We start from the raw sequence: 20,598 nt of genomic DNA, 5'->3' as shown, positions 1-20,598 counted from the left end.
TGATGTAACTTCCTAATTGCGACTGTCCAACTAGGAAGGAGGATGTTCTTTACCAAGCGCATGCTGAGTAGGTTGAGGGACAGGTTCGATGTATAACATTTATTCACTATCATGCTGGTCTATGGGGTGAAGTTTTTCTATTTCTCATGGATAAACGCTCTCCACTTGACTAGGCAAAGAGAGGGTAATCTACAACTACCTCCCAGTGAAACCCTAAGACACTCCCATTGCAATTGCTAAAGCCAGGCAACAATTCTTTGGAGGCCTCAAAGGGATATCTGATTACAAGATGGCGAAACTAGTATGCTTCGCCATGGGTTTACTCTGAAGATTTGAGTCGGCTGGACCCTGCCTCTCTCTGGAAACTGAATGAATTGGAGATAGGCTCCAGCCTTACTCAACAGGAAAAAGATGTGAGGAGCACTTCCTTGCTAATACTGTATGAGAACAGGATGGACGATTTGTGGTGAAATTACCATTCCTGGAAGATCCTAAGTTGTTGGGCGATTCCAAGGGGATAGCATAAAAACGCTTTCTGGCTTTGGAACGTAAATTGTCCCCCCCCGATCTGGATGAAGTCAGTTTGTACATCTCGGGTGATTCATCCCATGATGCTGATATCGTCAGCATAGACCAGTAGTTGGGTGGACTTAAAGAGGATCGTACTTCTTAGCATTTACCTCAGCATCACGGATCACTTTCTCGAGGGCCAGTTTAAAGAGGACGCATGATAGGGCATCCCGTCGTCGTAGACTGTTGTTAATGTCGAATGGTCTTGAAAGTGATTCTGCTGCTTTTATCTGGCCTCGCACATTGGTCAGGGTCAGCCTTATCAATTTCGTCGGGATACCGAATTTTCTCATGGCTGTGTACAGTTTTACCCTGGCTACGCTATCATCGGCGGCTTTAAAATCGATGAATAGATGGTGCAACTGTTGTCCATATTCTAACAGTTCTTTCATCGTTTGCCGCAGAGAGAAAATCTGATCTGTTGCTGATTTGCCTGGAATGAAGCCTCTTTGGTATGGGCCAATGATGTTCTGGGCATATGGGGCTATCCGGCCTAGCAAGATAGAGGAGAATATCTTATAGATGGTACTCAGCAACGTGATACCTCTATAATTGCTGCACTGTGTGATACCTCCCTTTTTATGTATGAGACAGATAATGCCTCTTTGCCAATTGTTGGGCATTGATTCGCTGTCCCATACCTTGAGCACATGTTGATGAACCACTTGGCGACCAGTTGTCGCCTCCATATTTAACCAATTCGGCTGTAATTACATCGGCTCTTGGTGACTTATGATTTTTTAGCCGATGAATTGCCCGTATTGACAGTATTTGTCCGTCACCTTCAGTTGGCGGGACCTCCAACTCGCCGATGTTCTGGTTGTTCAGTACTCAACCCATCGCTCCAATATGCCCATTCTATCGGAAATCAGATTTCCGTCTTCGTCTCGGCAGGATGAGCATCGAGGTGTATAAGGCTTCATCCTGCTGACTTGTTGGTAAAACTTCCGCGCCTGGTACGGTTGCTCCCTGTACTTTTCTAGATCGCAGACTTGTTGGTTCTCCCAGGCTTCCTTTTTCCGTCTGTGGAGTCGTCTCTCCGCTCGACAGAGTTCGTGATAAGTCTGTGGATTCTCGTTAGCACGAATTACATGTCCATATAATCGACCACATGTCCATACATCCCCAACACAAAATCTTGGCTTCCATTACCGCGGGGTGCCGTTCATTGTCTTTTATAGTCTTTAACACTCATCATTGAGCGCGACAGGGCCAACAACACTGGGATACATTTTGGAGTTGAGACGATTATTGATTACATTCATTCATCTGCCGGGGTACGAGCTGGAGGTTTTCTATTTTTCAAGGAGAAACACTCTCCCCTCGATCACGGCAAAGAGAGCGTAATTTTCTTTTTTTTGTCATCATCGAGTCGGAAAGGATGAGTAGAAGGAATGTTCGAGGAGGGAGAGACCATTATGTACTTTTGCGATTACTCAGACGGAGGGTAGAGCCAGGCTGCGGACAGTAGATTCTTTTAGCATTTCAGGTCTGCAGGGTGAGAGAGCTGAAATCCTTTTTAATCGCTACAGGTTGGTTCTGATGAACTAGGCCGGCTAGATTCTGTTCGCCTTTCCTTTCCAACAGCAATTACGGTATTAAGAGTTTGGGGCATCAAAGTGGCGCACCATAGCGGCAATACTTACTCATTCTGTTATTGCCACATATGGATAAGCTACCTATATTTGAGTTCCTGTGGGGTTTTATTTGTGACGACTATGATCACGCCAATCAAGTTATTTGCGTTGATTGATTACCAGTTAAGATCTCTCCTGGGTTCTTCATACTCCATTAACTCAACAATTTTATTTAGCACAAAGCATATGACCCCACTCCAAAGTGGACTTGGGTGATGCGAGGAGGATGAGAGGAGAAACAAATCCGAACCCAGGATGGAAATTATTCGTCTCACTTTGAAATCAAGTGATCAATATAATTTTGTTAAAGTCATTCTGGCCCCAGAAAAAAAATTTGGGGACCTCATCCAAGTTTTTTTGATTTCAAGTTCTCGTTTTTCGCGTATTTGACATGAAGGCCATATTGTCACAACTTTCTTGCTAAAGTGCTTCCAGTGCAGTGGTTAGACTGAGCAGAGGGAGAGAAAAAAAGTTATTCCCTCTGAGTCTCAAAGTTTTTTAGCAACCCCGTAATGGAGACTTCATTGAGCCTGCATACTTTTCATCCAGGACCTGAATTTTCTCTCTACGGCCCCGGTAATATCTATGGTTGAAATAGAAGACGTAGCAGATTCTACCTCGGATAAAGCGATGGCGTAGGCCATGATGCCAGACAGCTGCTGGGAGTTTTGAATTGGTAGACCTCACCGCAAAACGGGGATGTTTGGACTTCCTCATTAAGGCAGCCCTGGACCAGACACCGATGATGATTATGATGAAACTTAAGACCCAGCAAGGCGGTTTCCACACGCGCGATAATTTGTACCTATCAATGGTCAACAACTATAAACACTTTCGGTCACGCTGCTCCCAAAACAGAGAGAGGTGAGAGAGCGTCTAATATGTTGGGTGCTTATTCCAGAAAGAGGGATCTGTGGACCAAAAAAGTGAAATTGTGCTTTGACATACTTTTCGCCCAATTTTGCCTTTTGTTTTTGGCGGTGCTCTACAAGTAATTGTGCATAACTTTTCAGGCTTTCCCAGTAGATCGCGAATAGCATAAAAACAAGTTACTCAATTATTTTATCAAGCTCAGCGAACAAATAACGTTGAACAAACTACAGGACCTTCTGCTGGTTCTTCCAACAAAGTTACCAAAGCACAACCTAAACTCGAAAAGTTGAAAAGCAGTTTTCGGTCCTTCCAGGAAAAGCGCTAGCTTCGATAATATATAGTTTCTGGTTCAACGCTAGCATTTGTAAAAATGCTTCTTGCGTAAAAGAGGAATAAGTATAGGCTTGATAGTATGTACATTACCTGCCAGTTAATAGTGTCATGAAATTCACTTAGGAATTGTTCTTATGTTGCACTATCACAGATGCATGACAAAATTTTTGTATCTATACTCACCTCCTCCCAAACAAGATTTTTACTATTCACGTTTGGTCGTAGATTCATGATTTTCAGTTCAGCCGATTTGAGATCACCATCAGCCGTAAATTCGATATTTGGCTTGTTGGTATCACCCTCAATCGAGACGTTCCGCAAATACTTGAAGAATCTGCAACGAATCTTTAAGAAAATCAATTTATTCGGAGAAGATAACTTACATTTCGCCATTGTCCCATCGTCCTTGTCCTTCATCCTCACAGGAGAGATGTTGTGTATTCAACTTTCGTCCCTGGTTCGCAGGATCATTCAGATAGTTCTCCACGCCATAAGCGAATATCTTGATCGCGTTCGATATCTCATTCATCAATGCCGGGCTACTTGTATCGAAGTGAACGCCCAACATCCCCACCGGGAATTGCGGGTGGGCGTCCTTCTTCTCAATGACCGATTGCGTTACAACCCACACATAGTTCTCCCCAGTTATTTTCAATTCTTCAGCCGCTCTAAGTATATCGATTGCTTCACCTTGTGTAGCATAAAGGAGCATGACACGAGCTTCACTGTTCACCAACTCAACTAGATCGCTCGGTTTCGTCACAATAATCGAATTGAGAATTGTAAATTTAAAATGCTCCTGCATCTCGGCGACACGCTCTCGGACAGCTTGAACGAAATCATCGTGACCAGCTATCTGGGATGTGACCACCGAGAATTGATGCCATTTGTATCTTTCGAGAATACTTAACATTGCTGCACTCTGATGTTCTATACTTGGAGCCAACTGGAGTTGCAACGTAGACTGGGATGCGCGACGCTCTAGACCCGAGTTATCGGCATTCCAGGAGATCACTGGAAGCCCCAAGTAGCCGGCTAGTTGGAGAAAGTACTGGGCGGAGGCTGTACTACGTCCGAATTGTTCGTTATTCATCATGTAGAGAATGGCGGAGACATTGGCCTGTAAGAATTCCTTGCATAGCGTGTTGAGGATATCTGAAAAAGAATGAAAGATGGGTGATTGGATAAGTTAACATTTTTAATAATACACAAAACGTTAAAAACCAAGGCCTTAGAGAAAAAATCCGGGTGAAAATTATGCGGAAAAGCAGTCCCCAGGAGAGGGGGGGGGGGTGTTGATTATGCTCCTATTATCCCCTTTTTAATTGAAATTTTCTGTTTCGGGCTCCTAGGAGGATCCGCGCCCGGGGGAGTCACGCCGTTTCTACCCCCTTGTCATTAGGTGGTGGTAGGTGGGAAAGAGACAAAGCCTCTGAGGACTCAGGCCGTAGTGCTAAATAGTACCTGCGGTATCTGAAGGAAAGATTTAAACCAGAAGAGGCCCTTAAGAGGACTCACTACGTATCTAAGCCATCTTTATCGGAGAAAGGGGGAGCAGCAGACATTAGCCCGCAAAAATGCTCCCAAAAAACCCAAACCTGAAACCCAGGCAGGTCAGGGGTGAAGACAGGAATCAGGAAGCTCACCATTAGCTATGCTGGTGCGGCCAAGGGCTTCCGATTGCCTATTCTGCCGAAAACGTTTCCGAGCAAATTCTCACTCGTGAGGAGCAGGAAACAATCAAAGCCTTTATCGTCAGCTAGATGTGCAAGGGATGGATTGCTAAACTTGTGTTACGGGTTCCACTTTCGACCAGGTAACATACTGGTGGACTGCGTGACGGAGGAGACTGTAGAGTGGCTTAGGACCATCGTTCCTAAGTTGCCAGGTTGGGAAGGAGCAAAACTGTCGACATGCGCTGGATGGACATACCAGGAGCACATGTGGTGAGAGCGTTTCTTCCGAAAGCCGCAACAATAGAGACGGAAGATCTCATGGACCTTCTAATCGCTCATAATGAGGATCTCCATACGTGATTATGGAGAGTCTTTAGAAGCAAGGTGGAGGGTAAAAGTAGACTCTTCACGATCGGAGTGAATAACAGATCCCTCGAGGTAATCAAACCAAGGAATTGCTATATCAACTATCGATTTAGCAACGTACCTGTGTACGTGCATAGGAAAACTGAGGATAGACACCTCGGAGGAGACATCAGGTGGAAAACTTACCGAGGTCCTCGAAGGAATTATGGAGGCCATAAAGGTCACAAACGACTGGATCATTGAAGAGCAGAAGCTGGATGACTTAGACCTAGGTCTTCTAGGGTTTGGGGTGGATAGCAACGGACAGGAAAGCGCCATGTCGGAGCAGTAGAGTGATATTCCGACATAGGAGAAGAGCTCCAAACAATAACGAAGTCAACGGCTAGCACTAAGGTAGCCCAGATAAAACTTCACCATGCGAATGCTGGTTCTGCGATAATTGTAAGGGTAAGTTGCATGGAGAACATTGGAATAATGCTGACTCGGGAGCGCTGGATGTACCGGGGGCAGATTCGCGGTCTGCAAGGAGGAAGCATGAAAATAATTTGGGACTCCTCTTGTGAAAAACGAAGAACTTGCTCAATTCTTAAACTTAGTTTAAAATATATATGTCTTTCAGAGTTCCTGGCCGCGGATCTTATGGCTATCCAAGTCTGACTGGAAGCCGGGGGGAGCACTCGAGAGAAGTCGTGGCATCTGGCTACTTCCCAGGAGACAACATCCGGGTTCCACCGGAGCTACTCGTCAAACTGGTGAAGTATTGTGAGAGGAGGGCGTTACCGCTTCTCCTCGGCTGTGAGGCAAACTCCAATCAAGGAGTCTGGGGAAGCAGCGACACCAGTCGAACATTTATAACGTAGGAAGTACTCCAACATTCGTGGCAAACCGGAGACTGGCCGAGGTACAAAAATGCACTGACTGCGTATAGCAGCGCGATCAAGGAAGCAAAACGGTACAACTTCGCAGAATTCGGTGAAGGAATCAAACACAGAAGTAACCAGGCTTTATAAAGCTGTAGCCAAAGACGGGGCAATATCTTTTGTTTGTTTGAAGAAGGAGGATGGGAAATATACCGATAATGAGAAAGACAGCCTATATGATGGTGGATAAAATCCGGCTCAACAGGTTGCGGTGGGCCGGTTACCTAATCCGTATGAATGGGGAGCCAGCCCGGGAAGTCTATAAGGGCAATATCTATGGTAGAAAAAGAAGACGTGGCAGACCCTGCCTGGGATAGAGCGATGGCGTAGGGAAAGGCGCCAGACAGCTTTTAGGGATATCCAATTTGTGGACCTCGTCGTAAAACCGGGGTGTCTGAAGTTCTTGCTGCGCTAGAGTATACCTGCTTCTCAGAACTTATTTCCGGGGTTCTACCCAAGGGCGAAAAGCGACAACATCCTGCCTGGCACCCCAACAACAAATAAAAGGGGAAGAAAGGAGTACTGGAAACTAACAAAAAAAACAAAATCGAAGGAAAATTCATATTCTTTCTAGGCAGTAACTCGAATTGTTCATACCAAGGGACAACATGACAACGAGATTTCACTTCAATAAGAAGTTTGAAACACGTTGGAGTAACAAGGCAAACTGGGAGAGCGTGGCTGTGACATACGGCCCAAACCAGCAACTGATTACTTGCTACACTGACGGATCTCTCAGCAGAGGGAGCGGGTATTGGGGTCATTGTTCTAAGGAGAATGTACTTGGAGCCAATAGGTAAGCACACTATCATATTCTAGGCGGAAATATACGCAATAGGCAGCTGTGAATCCTTTAATCTCCAAAGGAACCACAGGCTATTCTCACCGATAGCTAAGCAGCGATCAAGGCGCTTAGGTCCAACCAGGTGAACTCTAAACTAGTATGGGAATATCTTGAGAGACTGAATTTGCTCGGATCGTTCAACAAGGTCTGGATACTCAGGGTTCCCGGTCATGCTGAGTTGGAAGGCAATGAGGCAGCGGACAAACTAGCCAAGAAGGGAGCAGGGACTCTTTTACACGGGCCAGAACCCCTATTTGGAATCGGAAACGAGTTCATTGCTATGACATTACAAAATGAAGAGGAACGGTTGAGGGAACTATATTGGGCCGGTCTACCAGGAATGGAGCAGTCCAGGGTGCTTATGGGAGGATACGAACCCAAGCCCACAAAGGATTGCTTAAACCTCACCAAAAAGATCCTCCGAATCATAGTGGGAATTCTCACTGCTCACGGGTAGCAGGGCAGCAGTTATTTGTAGTATGGATAGTATGGCTACCGGAAGGCTGGATGACCCGACTAAAACGGCGTATGATCTAACCAGTAAAGTCAACTATATATTTTTAAGCGCTTCAACAAATCGGCTGAAATCGCAAAACCGCTTTAGGGGGGAATTTTTCTTTCTTTATTGCCCAGCTATCCCAGAATACGCTACAACAATTTTAACGCGAAATTAGCGTTTTATGAGCGTAGAACTGAGTGATTATCGGGGAAGGAATAACTCCCTATCAAACCCTCTTCGCGGCGATAATTTCTGTACCAATAAACTTACTAATGAAATGAAAATAGCCGCATTTTTGGGCGCCGTAACCTTTTAATGAGGGTAATTACCGCAGGTTTTTAGCGGGGCTAGAGAGGGAATGCCCTGAGAGCAGGGTGACCGAAGTCCGCCATTAAGTGGATGGTGGACTCAGCAATCCCTCAACTCCGCCATGCTATTAACATAGTATGCTGGTCCCAAGCCCAGGTAAAGGAGGAGGGTTTGAGGTAACGTACTCTGTACTATCCTCAGCAAAACAAAAATAAAATGCTGAGATCACGGAAAGAGATAAATAGAGTATAGTTGGAGTTATTCTACTATGCTAAATCCTACCTGATCTCTCTTTGTGGCAGGTCCCGCGACAGGTCGACCAAGAAAATGCATAGAATGTCGTTACAAACATGATGGTCGGATTGAGTCACAAACCTCGGAGAAATGCTAAGGCGTCCACCTCAGTCGACGCGGCAGGACGGGCCCCGGTCCTGTCGAGAAATGAGCAAGGGTTCTTGACGCATGGACGGCGTCAGGACGTAAGCAAGTTAGTCCGCACACAACGAACAAAACAAATACGTGTCTGCACGCTAAATGTTGGTACCCTAACTGGAAAGACGGAGGAACTCGCAAGAGCCCTTCGGAAAAGGTGCATTGACAACTGCGCTCTGCAAGAAACCCGATGGTCTGGTGCCAAAAGCTGCGATATTGAACGCAAACGCGGTAAAAATGGCTACAAACTTCTCTATTTTGGTAACCCACACACTCAATGTGGTGTTGGCATTGCCATCTCAGAGGGTTTCCGTGATGCCGTTAAAGAAGTCGAACGATTTGATATATTATATCAGCTGATCGCACTATTCACTTCTTCACCGCGTATGCACCACAGACAGGTCGACCTGATGCCGAGAAAGATGCCTTTTGGCAACTTCTCGATGAAAAGACTTGTCACGTGCCTGCTGACGATTACATAATCATTGCCGGCGACCTTAATGGTCATGTGGGTGAAAAGGCAGGCGGTAACAGGTGCCATGGGGGAAAGGGGTTCGGAGCGCGCAATGAAGGTGGCGAGCGCATAATCGATTTTGTGGACACCCATGACCTTGTACTTATGAATACATGGTTCATCAAATGATTGTCTCATCTTCCCACATTTTATAGTGGGAACAATAAAACGCAAATCGACTATATTCTCATAAGACGCCAACATTTTACCACTGTCACTGACTGCAAAGTCGTTCCCTATGAGACCATCGCACCCCAACATCGGCCGTTGATTGCCGCCCTGCGAATTAAGCCACCGATAAAACAGCGTGAGGAACGCACTGGCCCGCCGCGCATTAAATGGTGGCGGTTTGGTGAGAAGAAAGAAGAAACGATCTCACTCATACGATTGCCAACCATTACGAATGTGGAAGAATCATGGAACCAAATGAAAGACACGATCCACAAAGCGGCCTCTGCAACCCTCGGGGTCACCAAGCCGGGTAAGCGGTACATCAACCGAGATACTTGGCTTTGGAATGATGATGTTGAAATGAAGGTCCGTGAAAAGAAACGCTTCTACCACAAATTTCTCGACGATAAAACGCCTGCTAATTGGCAAATTTATAAGAATGCCAACCGGGAAGCAAAGAAAGCGGTCGCTGCCATCCGAGCGAACCATTTCAAAAATCTTTACGATAAACTGGACACTGGGGATGGCGAGAGAGATCTGTATCGACTTGCTAAAAGCCGTGATGAACGCACACAGGATATCGAACACTTCTGTTGTGTTAATGACAAGAACGGTACTTTGCTTACCAACCGTCGAGCCGCAACGGGTAGATGGCGAGATTACTTCGAGCAGATTTCAACTGAAGAATTTGCTCATTCTCCACCTCCACAATCATTGCCGACATTTGGAGCAGTTCCACCAGTCAGCGCAACTGAAGTCGAGAAGGCAATAAAACAAATGAAATCGGGGAAAGCAACAGGACCTGACGACATCGCATCTGAGCTCTGGAAAGCGAAGAGCTGGGACCCAACACCGTGGCTCAGTGAATTCTTTAACCGGATTATTCAGGAAGGAAGAACACCATCTGACTGGCAAGAAAGTACCACTGTTCCAATATGGAAAAAGAAAGGTAGCCCAGAAGAATGTTCAAATTATCGTCCGATCCGGTTGCCACTCGAGAGGATCTTCGTGATTCCACGTCTATATAGTATAGCCGCTTTTCGGCTTTTATCTGCAACTCAAACTCCACTGTCTAGCTCTTTGTACTGATTGCAGGCAATGGCAATATCGATTTTTTTTTCCAACACCATCTGGGAGAGCAGGTCCTTGGCAATGCTTCACGCTTAGGCGCAAGAACTTCACTTGCGCATAGTGTCGATCGCCTTACTAAACACCGGATATGAGCTGCTACCTGTGATATGGGCGCTGTCAATGTCACTTATTTGCCTGCAGAACAGACAGTTGGGTCTTTTTCCGTCGTCTTTTGCGATGTAGCTTTTTCCCATTTACAGCATAGCTTGGTACTATAGTGTTTTTCCGCCATATGCCCAACTTCCAAACACCTGAAGCATTTTTTAGAGTTATCTGCTCTTGCAGTCTTTAGACGAGTCAACCAATCCGGACTTTGCTGGCAGTGACAGCTCTTTTCCCCGCATCATGGGTTAGACTTAAAGACGCAGTTTCTGTGCAGCCATATGCGTTCCATAGTCGTAGAATATCTGCCTCCTGCACCAACTGTATTCTTCGCTGGGACCGTAAGACATCGCAAATTTCTTCCATTGTAGTAATCTCGTTCAAGTCCTTACACTCAATGATTACGCTATTATTACTTCTCTGCTCTGGAGTTCTCTGCTCTTTCGGTTGGTTTAAATTCCTGCAAGAAGTCCTCTTCTGCGTTCCCCTTATGGGGTTCATACTTTCACTTAGCTTTGCCAACCAGGTGTCTGTTTTGACCATGCGCAGAATGGCAGCATACGTAAATTGACTTTTTTGGGTATTATAGCCCATCGGTCCGGCCTAACTTCTGTAGCCTTTCCTTCTTTTCCACCTTAGTCCAAGTGGAACCTTGAATGTACTCATCATTTTTCGCTGGTAGTCTTTCGTGTGACGGCTTACTTATTTGTCGTGGATGCATTTTCTCTATTGGCCACTTTTGTCTACGTTGAGGAAATTCTACTTCCCCATTAGACTTTCCAGTCTTTTACGGAGCTTTGGAGTCTCCCTTTTGTCCTCTACACATTGCGCTGCTGCATCCTTAATAGTGTAGGTGCTGCTCCTAGAAGAGAACGCTCTTGGCATTGATTGTACTGGTGCAGTCTCTTGTCTTCATTACTTGCTTTTAATCCCTCTCGTACTTCAAGGTACGCAGCTGTAATAGCACGCAACTGATCTTTATTTGCGTAGTGCACATTATGTCGAGCACTTACATACTTCATAAGATTTTTGATAATCGTCCTAAGCTTTGATATCCCATCGCGTTTGTTACGCGAATCCTTCACCGAGGGGCGTTGACTAATTTTGTCATCATCATTACATGAAACTCGGTGGAAAGGTTAGGACTGTGAACCCACACACAGGCGATGAATTACATTGTTGTACGTTGAACTTAAGGAGGGTCCCGATACACCTACAAGAGGGGGGCACATTTTTTTTCACCGAATATGTTGAAAAATTGCGAGAGAGCGTATTCGATGGTATGGTCACGTAAGATTGATCTGAACATCGAAGTCAATGGTAAGTGACCATAAGGCCCACCGAAACAACGGTGGCTTGATACGCTGGATGGGGTTTCAAAAGCCTGCAGAAAAAAAGAAGGTATTGGCTATTGACAGTGGTCGTAGAGGGAAGAAGCGCGGGGGTTCCAAAGGAGTCAATTACTTCAAGGACGCACTCTTAGAAACTACTCAACCCAAAAAAGTAAAAAAAGATTATGGCGGTCCATGCACATAGTATTTAGGCCACGAAATACTTACGATATCTCCTCAAATAAAGATAATAAACAATATTGTTATATTTTGGAAATGGCAATGCAGTAATATAGAATTTAATAAGAAGCAGGATACTGGAAACTTTGGTGAAAACCATGCTATTATTAACAAAATTCTAGTAGATCAAAAGATTAAAATGCCCGGCTCCCTCTTAAATTCGACGTAAAATGACGTTACTCATTGTATGCGTGAGCGTTCGCAGTTCCAACCTCTCACCCAAATTTGATGTGAATCGCTATAACCGCTTCCGAGAAAAATGCGTGCGCAAGTTAGTTTGTAGTCAGGCTCTTGATTTTACTACACCGGGGTTGTCATGGATCTTTGTGTTCACCTTTATGCTATCCTGTTGCTGTAGGCTTTTATACAGCATCAACTTTCATGAGAATGAAATCGAAGCAAACAGACAAGGAATGAACGGGAAATATAGGAAGGTCTCACGGCGAAAATTCAAAATATGTTAAAATTCTATTATTTGAGCAGATATTTTAAGATATGAAATTTAAAAATATCTGCGTTGATGACTAGATTTGGTATAAGGATTTTATAGTGAATTTTTCCAATTCTTCAGTAGACTAAGTTTCAATAACGAGACCTTACATTTTCAAAGAACCCCTCACTAGCCTATGAATAAAAAACTTGTTAGAAGTAAAGCCAATTAGAAAATACTGTTGCCGTCTTTCATGTCGTACGCAATACATATAGTCATATTGCGAGGAAGGAATCTCGTAACCCCTGTTCACATTTGGAAACAGGCTCTCAACTAACCTGCCCTCTCCCCCACCCCTGTAACATACTGTAAACGCATGCTTCTCGCTGCGTGAGCACAGTTGCAAATCCCATACTCCCATTAGGTTTCGTGACAATAGCTTCAATCAATTTCGAGAAAATTCCTTTTAAAAGATACGCAATGAACCGATTTTAATAAGATTAGAAGATTTAGAAGATGCTTTGTCCTATTCAATGACGGCTATGCGAGGACTCCACCCCATTCCCAACAAAGATTTTTAGAAATGCCACCCATAATAGGTGAAAACAATTATTTGGGTAGTAGTCGTATTTTGGGGGGTGATACTATAGATGCAAATATGTATGTAAGTTTAGAAGGATCTATTTTTCATCAGGAGAGATAGTGTTTAATGAGTCTGTCGTGGTACTTAAGGAGTCCAAAAGTACATTTTTTATTCAACATGGAGGCAATACCCCACTTAAACCTTTTAAATCCTATGGAAATTGAGAAAACGTATAGTTATCGAGTCAGACAACCTTTCCTATATGAAAAAGAAACACTAGGTAAACCTCAACAGATGGTTGACAACGATGAGCTCGTACACACCTCACGGTATGTGTTACGTACCTGTTGGACTTGGTGTCAGCGACATCATGTCAAAATGAACGTTAGCCGCTTGGAAAACATAGTCCTTAAGGAATGTCAGCTTTATCCCACGAGGCTTTTGCAGAGCTTGAACAGCTGATCCGATTGCCCTGATATACTCCCGTTTGCCAAAATTTGTATGGGGAGCAATTAATCCGATATTTAGATGGTTTGCATTGCTGGACATCTTGGACGATGAACTGCTTGACCGCCATGCATCCCCTGTGTCCGCCAGGACAACGAGGAGAGCAATAGCAACTACACTTTTCCATAACATTTTCAGCTGATTCAATTTTTAGTACCTAATACAGATTTTAGTACACTAGAACTTCCGCCATTGTTATTTTTTCACTTTAGGATAATCAATTCCACGGATTTTTTGTTCTATTTCGTTACATGATGCGAAAAGTATTGGTCGATATCGTCATTTGGAGAAAAGCTACTATCGCTAGTGCAGGATGTGGAAAAAAGCGAGGTTTCGTAATAGTAGACGAAGAGATTTTCATTTACGAGCTCTAGAAGGTTATCTGCAAGGAAGTGGCTTTTAAACGTATAACTTTAACTTCCATGGTTAAAAAATTATCGCATCATAATCAACTATCACTGCACCACACAGAACACACTAACCGGATGACAAAAGAGTCCTTTTACTCCAATAAAGGACTCGAAAATAAAATTTCACACTGAAACCATCATGTCACGACCGAGTCCACACCCTGATTACCGTCAAGATGAAAATTGATGGAATCTGTACTAAAAGGGATGCTCCCTCATCCCCATCGTGGACCAGTAATTTATTGGGTGGTAAACAAAAACGACGCATGTCCGTTTTGATGTAAACAAGAATGGCGACGACATGTGGCTAGGATGCAACAGGTACCCATTCATTCATACTCACAGGAAGCATGTTGAGGTTACTGGTTAACAAGGTCAAGGTTGGATATGATTCGTCGGAAGAATGTCTAATATTATATTACATATTTTGTCACGTTTTCAGTAAGTAAACAATGACTTTCGTGTTGCTGAATAGTTGAGTACTGCAGGGAGCAAGAGGACTCTAGAGGACTCATATTCGTGGAGAGGACAAAAGCGGTGGTAGGAGTCACTTTGATACCTGTTCACTGTTTAGTAGCTGTTGAACGTTTTGAGTCAAATCAGTGACGAATGGAATAAGTTGCTTCTCAAATATCGATATTTATAACAGAATAAACAGCACTAGAAAGGAGGGTGGCGGTCTTTCTCTCCCTTTAATTACACAGTGAAAAACACTTCAGATTCTACATCTAAAAGTTTCAGCCCACAAAGCAAAAAGGGTTTCAACACCGTTTTCAAACCAAAGAATTATTAATCAGCGGCAATGGAAAGGGAAAAGTGTTTCGGTAGAAACTTAAGTCAAGCCAAAAAAATAGGGCAGAGTCACCATTGAACTTCGGGTTACTATATGGGATACTAAAGTGCTAGCTATGTCCCTAGTAAAAGGTTCTCTCCACCATAGTCCCCACTATCCTCAGCAAAATCCCCTGATCGGGGGGGATCGGTTTGCCTGGATCCGGTGTTTAGGGATAATGTTTTTTAGCGTTTACCTGACGCCGAATGAGACGATGCCGGATTTTCGGTGCCGGCTTGATGCTCTGGAGGACGCCGTTTCGAGCACGGAGGGACGAATCCTGGTTGGCGGTGATTTTAATGCCAGGGCTCTTGAATGGGGCATGCCTCAGTCAGACTCCAGAGGGAAACGGATTCTAGAAATGGCGACGAGAACCGGGCTTGAAGTTTTAAACACCGGACCCAAGCAAATGTTTCAGCGCTCAGGTTGTGAAGGAAGCATTCCTGACATCACTTTTGCACCGGAATCTCTGGCATCATCGGTGGATGGGTGGCGAGTCCTAGAAGACTTCTCGGCAAGTGATCATCAGCACATTGCGTTCAAAGTGGTTGACGCCACTTGCCGGCGAGCACCAACACGGCCCCCCCTGCGTGTGGAATGTCGCGAGGGTGAACATCGGAAAGTTCGTCGAAGCTCTTGGAGCAGGTAGGGCCACGCTAGGGGGCACTCCGGGGGGTGGTAGTGTCACAGCTGACACCGTCGTAAATTCAGTGATGAACCTGATAACGACGGCGTGTGAGGCTTCCATGCCCCGCAGAGGCCCCAGGCGCGACAAGCCTTCTATGTACTGGTGGACGGCAGAAATTGCCGAGCTACGGAAGGAGTGTCATAAGCTCTGCCGTTTGGCATAACGTTTGCACACCAACGAATAGGCATGTGCCATAAAGGCACAATATAGATCAGCAAAAAGGAGACTCCGTAGCGCTATAAATAAAAGCAAAGCTCGCGGCTGGCAGAATCTTGTTAATGAGGTGAATGAGGACCCGTGGGGACTATAAGCTTGTCACCCGGAAAATCGGGGCTCTGCAGAAGCCCTGCATACTGAGCACCGGCCAGATGGATCGCATAGTGCGGGCATTGTTCCCCAGACACCCTGTACGGGTTGATATAAATAGCGCGGAAAGCGTCGTGGATTGCCCCCTTTTCACAATGAAAGAGTTCAAAGAAGCGGTTCTCACTATGAAAAACAGGAAGACGCCAGGTCCTGATGGCATCCCGGCGGAAGTTTACAAACTGGTGTTCCGCCAACGGCCAGAATTGCTGCTTGCAGTGTTCAACGCGTGCTTGAAGGAGGGCATTTTTCCTTGTCGCTGAAAAGTGGTCAGACTCGCGTTGATCAGTAAGGGTAAAGGAGACCCGGAGCTCCCGCCTGCATACCGACCGCTGTGTATGCTTGACACGGCTGGAAAAGTGCTCGAGAAGCTCATCAGGGGTAGACTCGCTGAAGCGATCCGTGCTGCCGGGGACTTATCCCCAAGGCAGTTCGGGTTTAGAACAGGGAAATCTACAGTGGATGCTGTTATGGAGGTCGTAGATGCGTTTAATCGAGCCGGGGCACACAGCCGCCGATCTCGACGGATAGTGCTTCTCATAACGCTTGATGTCAGAAATGCCTTCAATACTGTAAGATGGTCAGATATGCTAGACACACTAGAGAATTCCGTTCACGTGCCAAGCTATCTCTTGCGGATATTGAGGGATTATCTGAAAGACCTCCGCCTGCTCTATGAGACGCTGGAGGGCCAGAGGAGGATGGAAATTACGTCGAGCGTAGCACAGGGATCCATCTTAGGGCCGGACCTCTGGAACGCTTCCTACGATAGTCTGTTGAGACTCGATATGCCCGAAGAGTCGCGCCCGGTCGGTTATGCAGACGACGTTGCGGCACTTGTTGCCGGACACACTGTTGAACAGGCGCAAAGCAGACTTGGCATATTGATGCGACGGGTAAGCGGATGGATGACTGCTCACGGTTTCAACCTTGCGCTGGAAAAAACCGAAGTAGTCATCCTGCCCAGAAGGAGAATCCCGACCCTGCGTCCCATATCGACCGGCGAGTTGACTATAGAGTCAAAACCAGCGATTAAATGCCTTGGTTTAATGCTCGACTCGAAGATGAGCTTCTTCGAGCAAATCAAAGCAGCAGCGGACAGGGCTGCAGCTGGAGTCGCGGCCTTGAGTTGGCTAATGGCGAATGTCGGGGGCCCTATATCAACTAGGAGACGTCTCCTCATGGGAGCAACGCAGTCCGTCGTTCTCTATGGTGCGTAGGTATGGGCCGATGCCCTTGACAAGGAGGTGCATCACCTTGTTCAAGTGCAGAGGCGGGGAGCTTTGCGAGTGGCGTCTGCTTATCGCACCGTCTCCGAACCGGCTGTGATGGTGATTGCGGGAGTGATCCCCGTTGCCCTCCTTGCCAAGGAGCGCAAAGCTATCTATCGCCGTAAGGGCGAAAACTTAAGAGAAGTGGCTGCCCGTGAAGAACGTCAACGCACCCTTAGCGAGTGGCAACTTTCTTGGCAAAATGAGCCAAGGGGCAAGTAGACTGCGCGGCTCATCGACAAATTAGACCCATGGTTGAACAGAACGCACGGTGAGATTGATTACTTCCTTACCCAACTTCTAAGTGGGCATGGAGGTTTTCAGTCTTACCTGCACAGGATTGGGAAGGCGCGATCTCCTGATTGTGTGTTCTGCAATAGAGTGGCGGATGACGCTGAACGCACCTTTTTCTCTTGCGAGAGGTGGGACGGCCTCCGCCAGCAGCTTTATGCAGACACAGGGGAGCTCTCTCCAGACAACATTGTCAGAGAGATGCTGAAGAGCGCTGGCAGCTGGAATCGTATTGCGCATTATTTTCGGGCTCTTCTTATTACGAAGAAGATTGAACTCGACCGGCGGAGGGATCGGACGGTAAGGGGTTCCCTGAACTAACAACAACTCACTTCTTCCCCTCCCCTCCCGTTGGTGAAAGGAATTCCCTGACTTGAAGGCTCCCAAAGCCGGGAGAGCGGGAGGGCTAGCCCGAAGTAATGTGTCAAACGGTTCCAGGGTAGTTCTCTGATGACAGGGAGGTGTTTAGTTGGTAGTTTGCCAGCGTACTGTTGCGGGAATCCAACACTCTGTGCGTAAACGCATTCACCTACCCTACTCCCAAAAAAAAAGGTTATCAACTTATTAGTTGGCTCGAGCGATATTAACATTGTATCTATTTGAAGCTAGCCCTAGAGGAGCAAGTAATCCATGCCCTCGGTTAAATGTTACAGTGCATCTCAAATACCTTCCCACGAACGATCGCAACTTATCAGTGAACGACCTCTGCAGATGTTTATACAATTTACCCTGCATATCTCCACCAATTTCTGCTGGTGTTGATATTATGGATTTCCCTGTGAGCTGCATATTTCAATAAGAATAAATTATGTAAATTCAACTCCAGCCAGCACCGGTTGATTGTTGTTTGTGCCGCCATTCAAGATCAACTACTTTTTTGCCGCGAGCTCCAATCAAAGTAGTTTAGATACTTGTAGCGTGCAGCGCAGTAGTTACCCGATCTGAATTGTCTAGCGAAGCAAACAAAAAAATGAAAGTTACCACCATTGGTAGCGATGCAGCTCCCAAGCGAGTATTGTTTGGAGTTACTTCACTTTTACTTCCAATTGACACTGGTTGCGTCGAAAGTACTTGACTGGTAGTCGCTCCCAGCAGCTTGGTACCGCGAAACAATGGCCACTTACAAGTTGGTGGCTAATTTAACCGAGCTTTGTATGTATAATATTCGAATAAAAATGGTTGATCTTTCTCCTATTGAAATTGCGTCAACCATTCGCCAAACAACCTCCGAATATGGGAAAAACTTTCAGAAGCAACTTGGAGGTCTCCGTAATGATCGGAATGAGCTAAGACGATGAAGCGTCCAAGAAGTTGTGTGGGTTGAAGAGTATGACATGGTCTGGTACCATGGAATCGTGGGTAATCCATATTTGATCTAACGGTGAGGATGTTGACTCACTTGTTGATTACTGAAGATATTAGCAGCTTAAGGGGTCGCGAAAGAATATGGTCGTTAGGTATGCATAATGCGATTAGGTATTTGGAACAAGATCGTCAGAAGACACTAGGTCTCGAGATCTATGTGCTCCATTGACGCTGATCTCTTTGGTTTCCGATTCTACTAAGTAGAGTATAGACTGTTGATAGTTGCCCCTATTCCGAGTGGGACCCAATAAACCTCGCTTTTTCTAGAAGCTAGAGGTACTCCAGCTCCACGTCCATCAACCATAAGACTCCATGGGATTCATCGAGTTTCCACCACTCGAATCTATTCGGAATGGCACTCAACAAGCAAACAAAACAGGTACAACACCGCAAATACGCCTCTCACCTACTCACGGTGCTGGTCCCCATATTCTGCATCCATTGCGAAAACAATTTCGAAAGATTCGAGTTTTGGCATTAAATGTGAAGCGCGAGGCAAGTGCAGGAAAAGATCTCGTCGAAGAGCTGATGGCCTTATGGTATTTGGGCAAGTACCAATGTAAGTGGAGGTAACCACAGGTGATCTGGTCGTTAGTCAACCAAGTGAACTATACAGCGTTACAGGTGCAGTGGATTATTTTGAGGAAGTAAGGAACGAACGAACCCACGAAAATGAACAAGTGTTTAGTAACGAGTGCGTATCTATTGCTACTTTGCGGACTGGCCCTGGCCACGCCGATGCTTTACAAGAAGAATAGCAATGATAAGTTTGAAGCAGGTGGGTGTGAAGGTCAACTGCATTTTTCATTCTAACATGGTCAAATTTCTTGTGTATCCGTTCCATGTGGTGTTCTTGACTTGTTTCCGTTTCGGTACCGTGGAACAGACCTGGTTCCGGTCTCGTCGACCGTTATCCCACTGAGCGTTATCGAGGTCAGCTACGGCAAAAACGGTATGCCCAGCGAGGAGTACAAGATCGCATATTTGAAGAAGCTTCGCAAGAAGGTCAAACATGAGGACGACTTCGAAGATCCAGATACCTTAATTACAAGTGAGTTCCTTGGAGGTGGAGTACCAATGCCTATAGTGACCTTAATCCTTTCTTGTACTACTATCCTATTGCAGTCAAGAAGAAGCACCACGAGAAGAAGGGCAAAGAAGTGACTCTGAAAGGTGTTTAGGGGGTGGGCCGAAGAGATGAGTGCCGCGCTTGTTGTTATTTTTCGGCCCAACATTAACATCCAAACATAGATGACCTGATTACCATTAACCAAAACTAACTCCTGCCAAAAATATTCCATGAACGCTCGCTGCATCCATACGAGACAAATTGTTTTACTAATAATTTATTGTTAAATTGTATGAGAAGTAATATATTCGCTTTTATGTTGTAATACGTTGTCCAGTTTTTGGCTATTCATTCCGTCGTCATCCATTGGAAACTTTTCATTCCGGTGCATTATTTGAGTGATGCAACGATAGTGCACTATTACCAGCTACGTGATACGGAGGAAGACTTAAACCGCACTGACTACTGCTTCTAGCGAAAGTATCTAGTGAAGGCTTAGAACGTGATTCATAAGTAAATAACGAGCTTTTATGTAAACATATGGAAAACGAGGAAAGAGAATAAGAAATGAATTAGTACATCTTCGCAGAAGTGACCGGTGACGCGCACTAGAATACCGCTTAGCTATCTAATCCAGGAAGGTGGGTGGCATTCTTTCCCGCTTTCACACCTTATGCCACTGAGTATAGAATGGGTGGAAAGCTTAAATTTTAGCGATAACGATATGAACAGCAAAAAAATGAGAAAAACAAGTTGGATATTGGAAAGTGGTAGCTTCAAATATGGTGGGTCTTTTGTGATTCTTTGAGATACATTTTATATGTAAATATCCACATAGCAT

General features: G+C 45.3%; 2 protein-coding genes across 6 annotated transcripts in view; one reads left to right on the top strand and one right to left on the bottom strand.

Moving 5' to 3' along the window:
• Nucleotides 1–14,022, bottom strand: part of LOC119658356 (glutamate receptor ionotropic, NMDA 2B) — a 28,357-nt gene extending 14,335 nt beyond the window's left edge. For both annotated transcript variants that reach the window (XM_038065714.1, XM_038065715.1), the window contains exons 1-3: nt 13,306–14,022; nt 3,797–4,568; nt 3,597–3,747 (exon numbers count right to left, since the gene is read on the bottom strand). In XM_038065714.1, the coding sequence (XP_037921642.1) occupies nt 3,597–3,747; nt 3,797–4,568; nt 13,306–13,600 (1,218 nt within the window). In that variant the 5' untranslated portion in view covers nt 13,601–14,022. The remainder of the gene's footprint in view (nt 1–3,596; nt 3,748–3,796; nt 4,569–13,305) is intronic.
• A 5,061-nt stretch (nt 14,023–19,083) lies between these two features.
• On the top strand, nt 19,084–20,082 carry LOC119657247. Of its 4 annotated transcripts, none has more exons than XM_038064067.1 (4): nt 19,084–19,247; nt 19,313–19,466; nt 19,575–19,739; nt 19,814–20,082. In XM_038064067.1, exons 2-4 carry the CDS (start codon nt 19,361–19,363, stop codon nt 19,867–19,869), a joined length of 327 nt encoding a protein of 108 aa, XP_037919995.1. In that variant the 5' UTR covers nt 19,084–19,247; nt 19,313–19,360; the 3' UTR covers nt 19,870–20,082. The 4 variants fall into 4 exon arrangements, with proteins under 4 accessions (XP_037919995.1, XP_037919993.1, XP_037919994.1 ...); XM_038064065.1 differs by having other exon boundaries at nt 19,085–19,247; nt 19,305–19,466; XM_038064066.1 differs by having other exon boundaries at nt 19,085–19,257.
• The last annotated feature ends 516 nt before the right edge of the window (nt 20,083–20,598 follow it).

The sequence above is a fragment of the Hermetia illucens genome, chromosome 5 (assembly GCF_905115235.1).
Source record: "Hermetia illucens chromosome 5, iHerIll2.2.curated.20191125, whole genome shotgun sequence".
Classification (NCBI taxonomy): Eukaryota; Metazoa; Arthropoda; class Insecta; order Diptera; family Stratiomyidae; genus Hermetia; species Hermetia illucens.
This window is presented reverse-complemented; position numbering and strand designations above follow the sequence as displayed.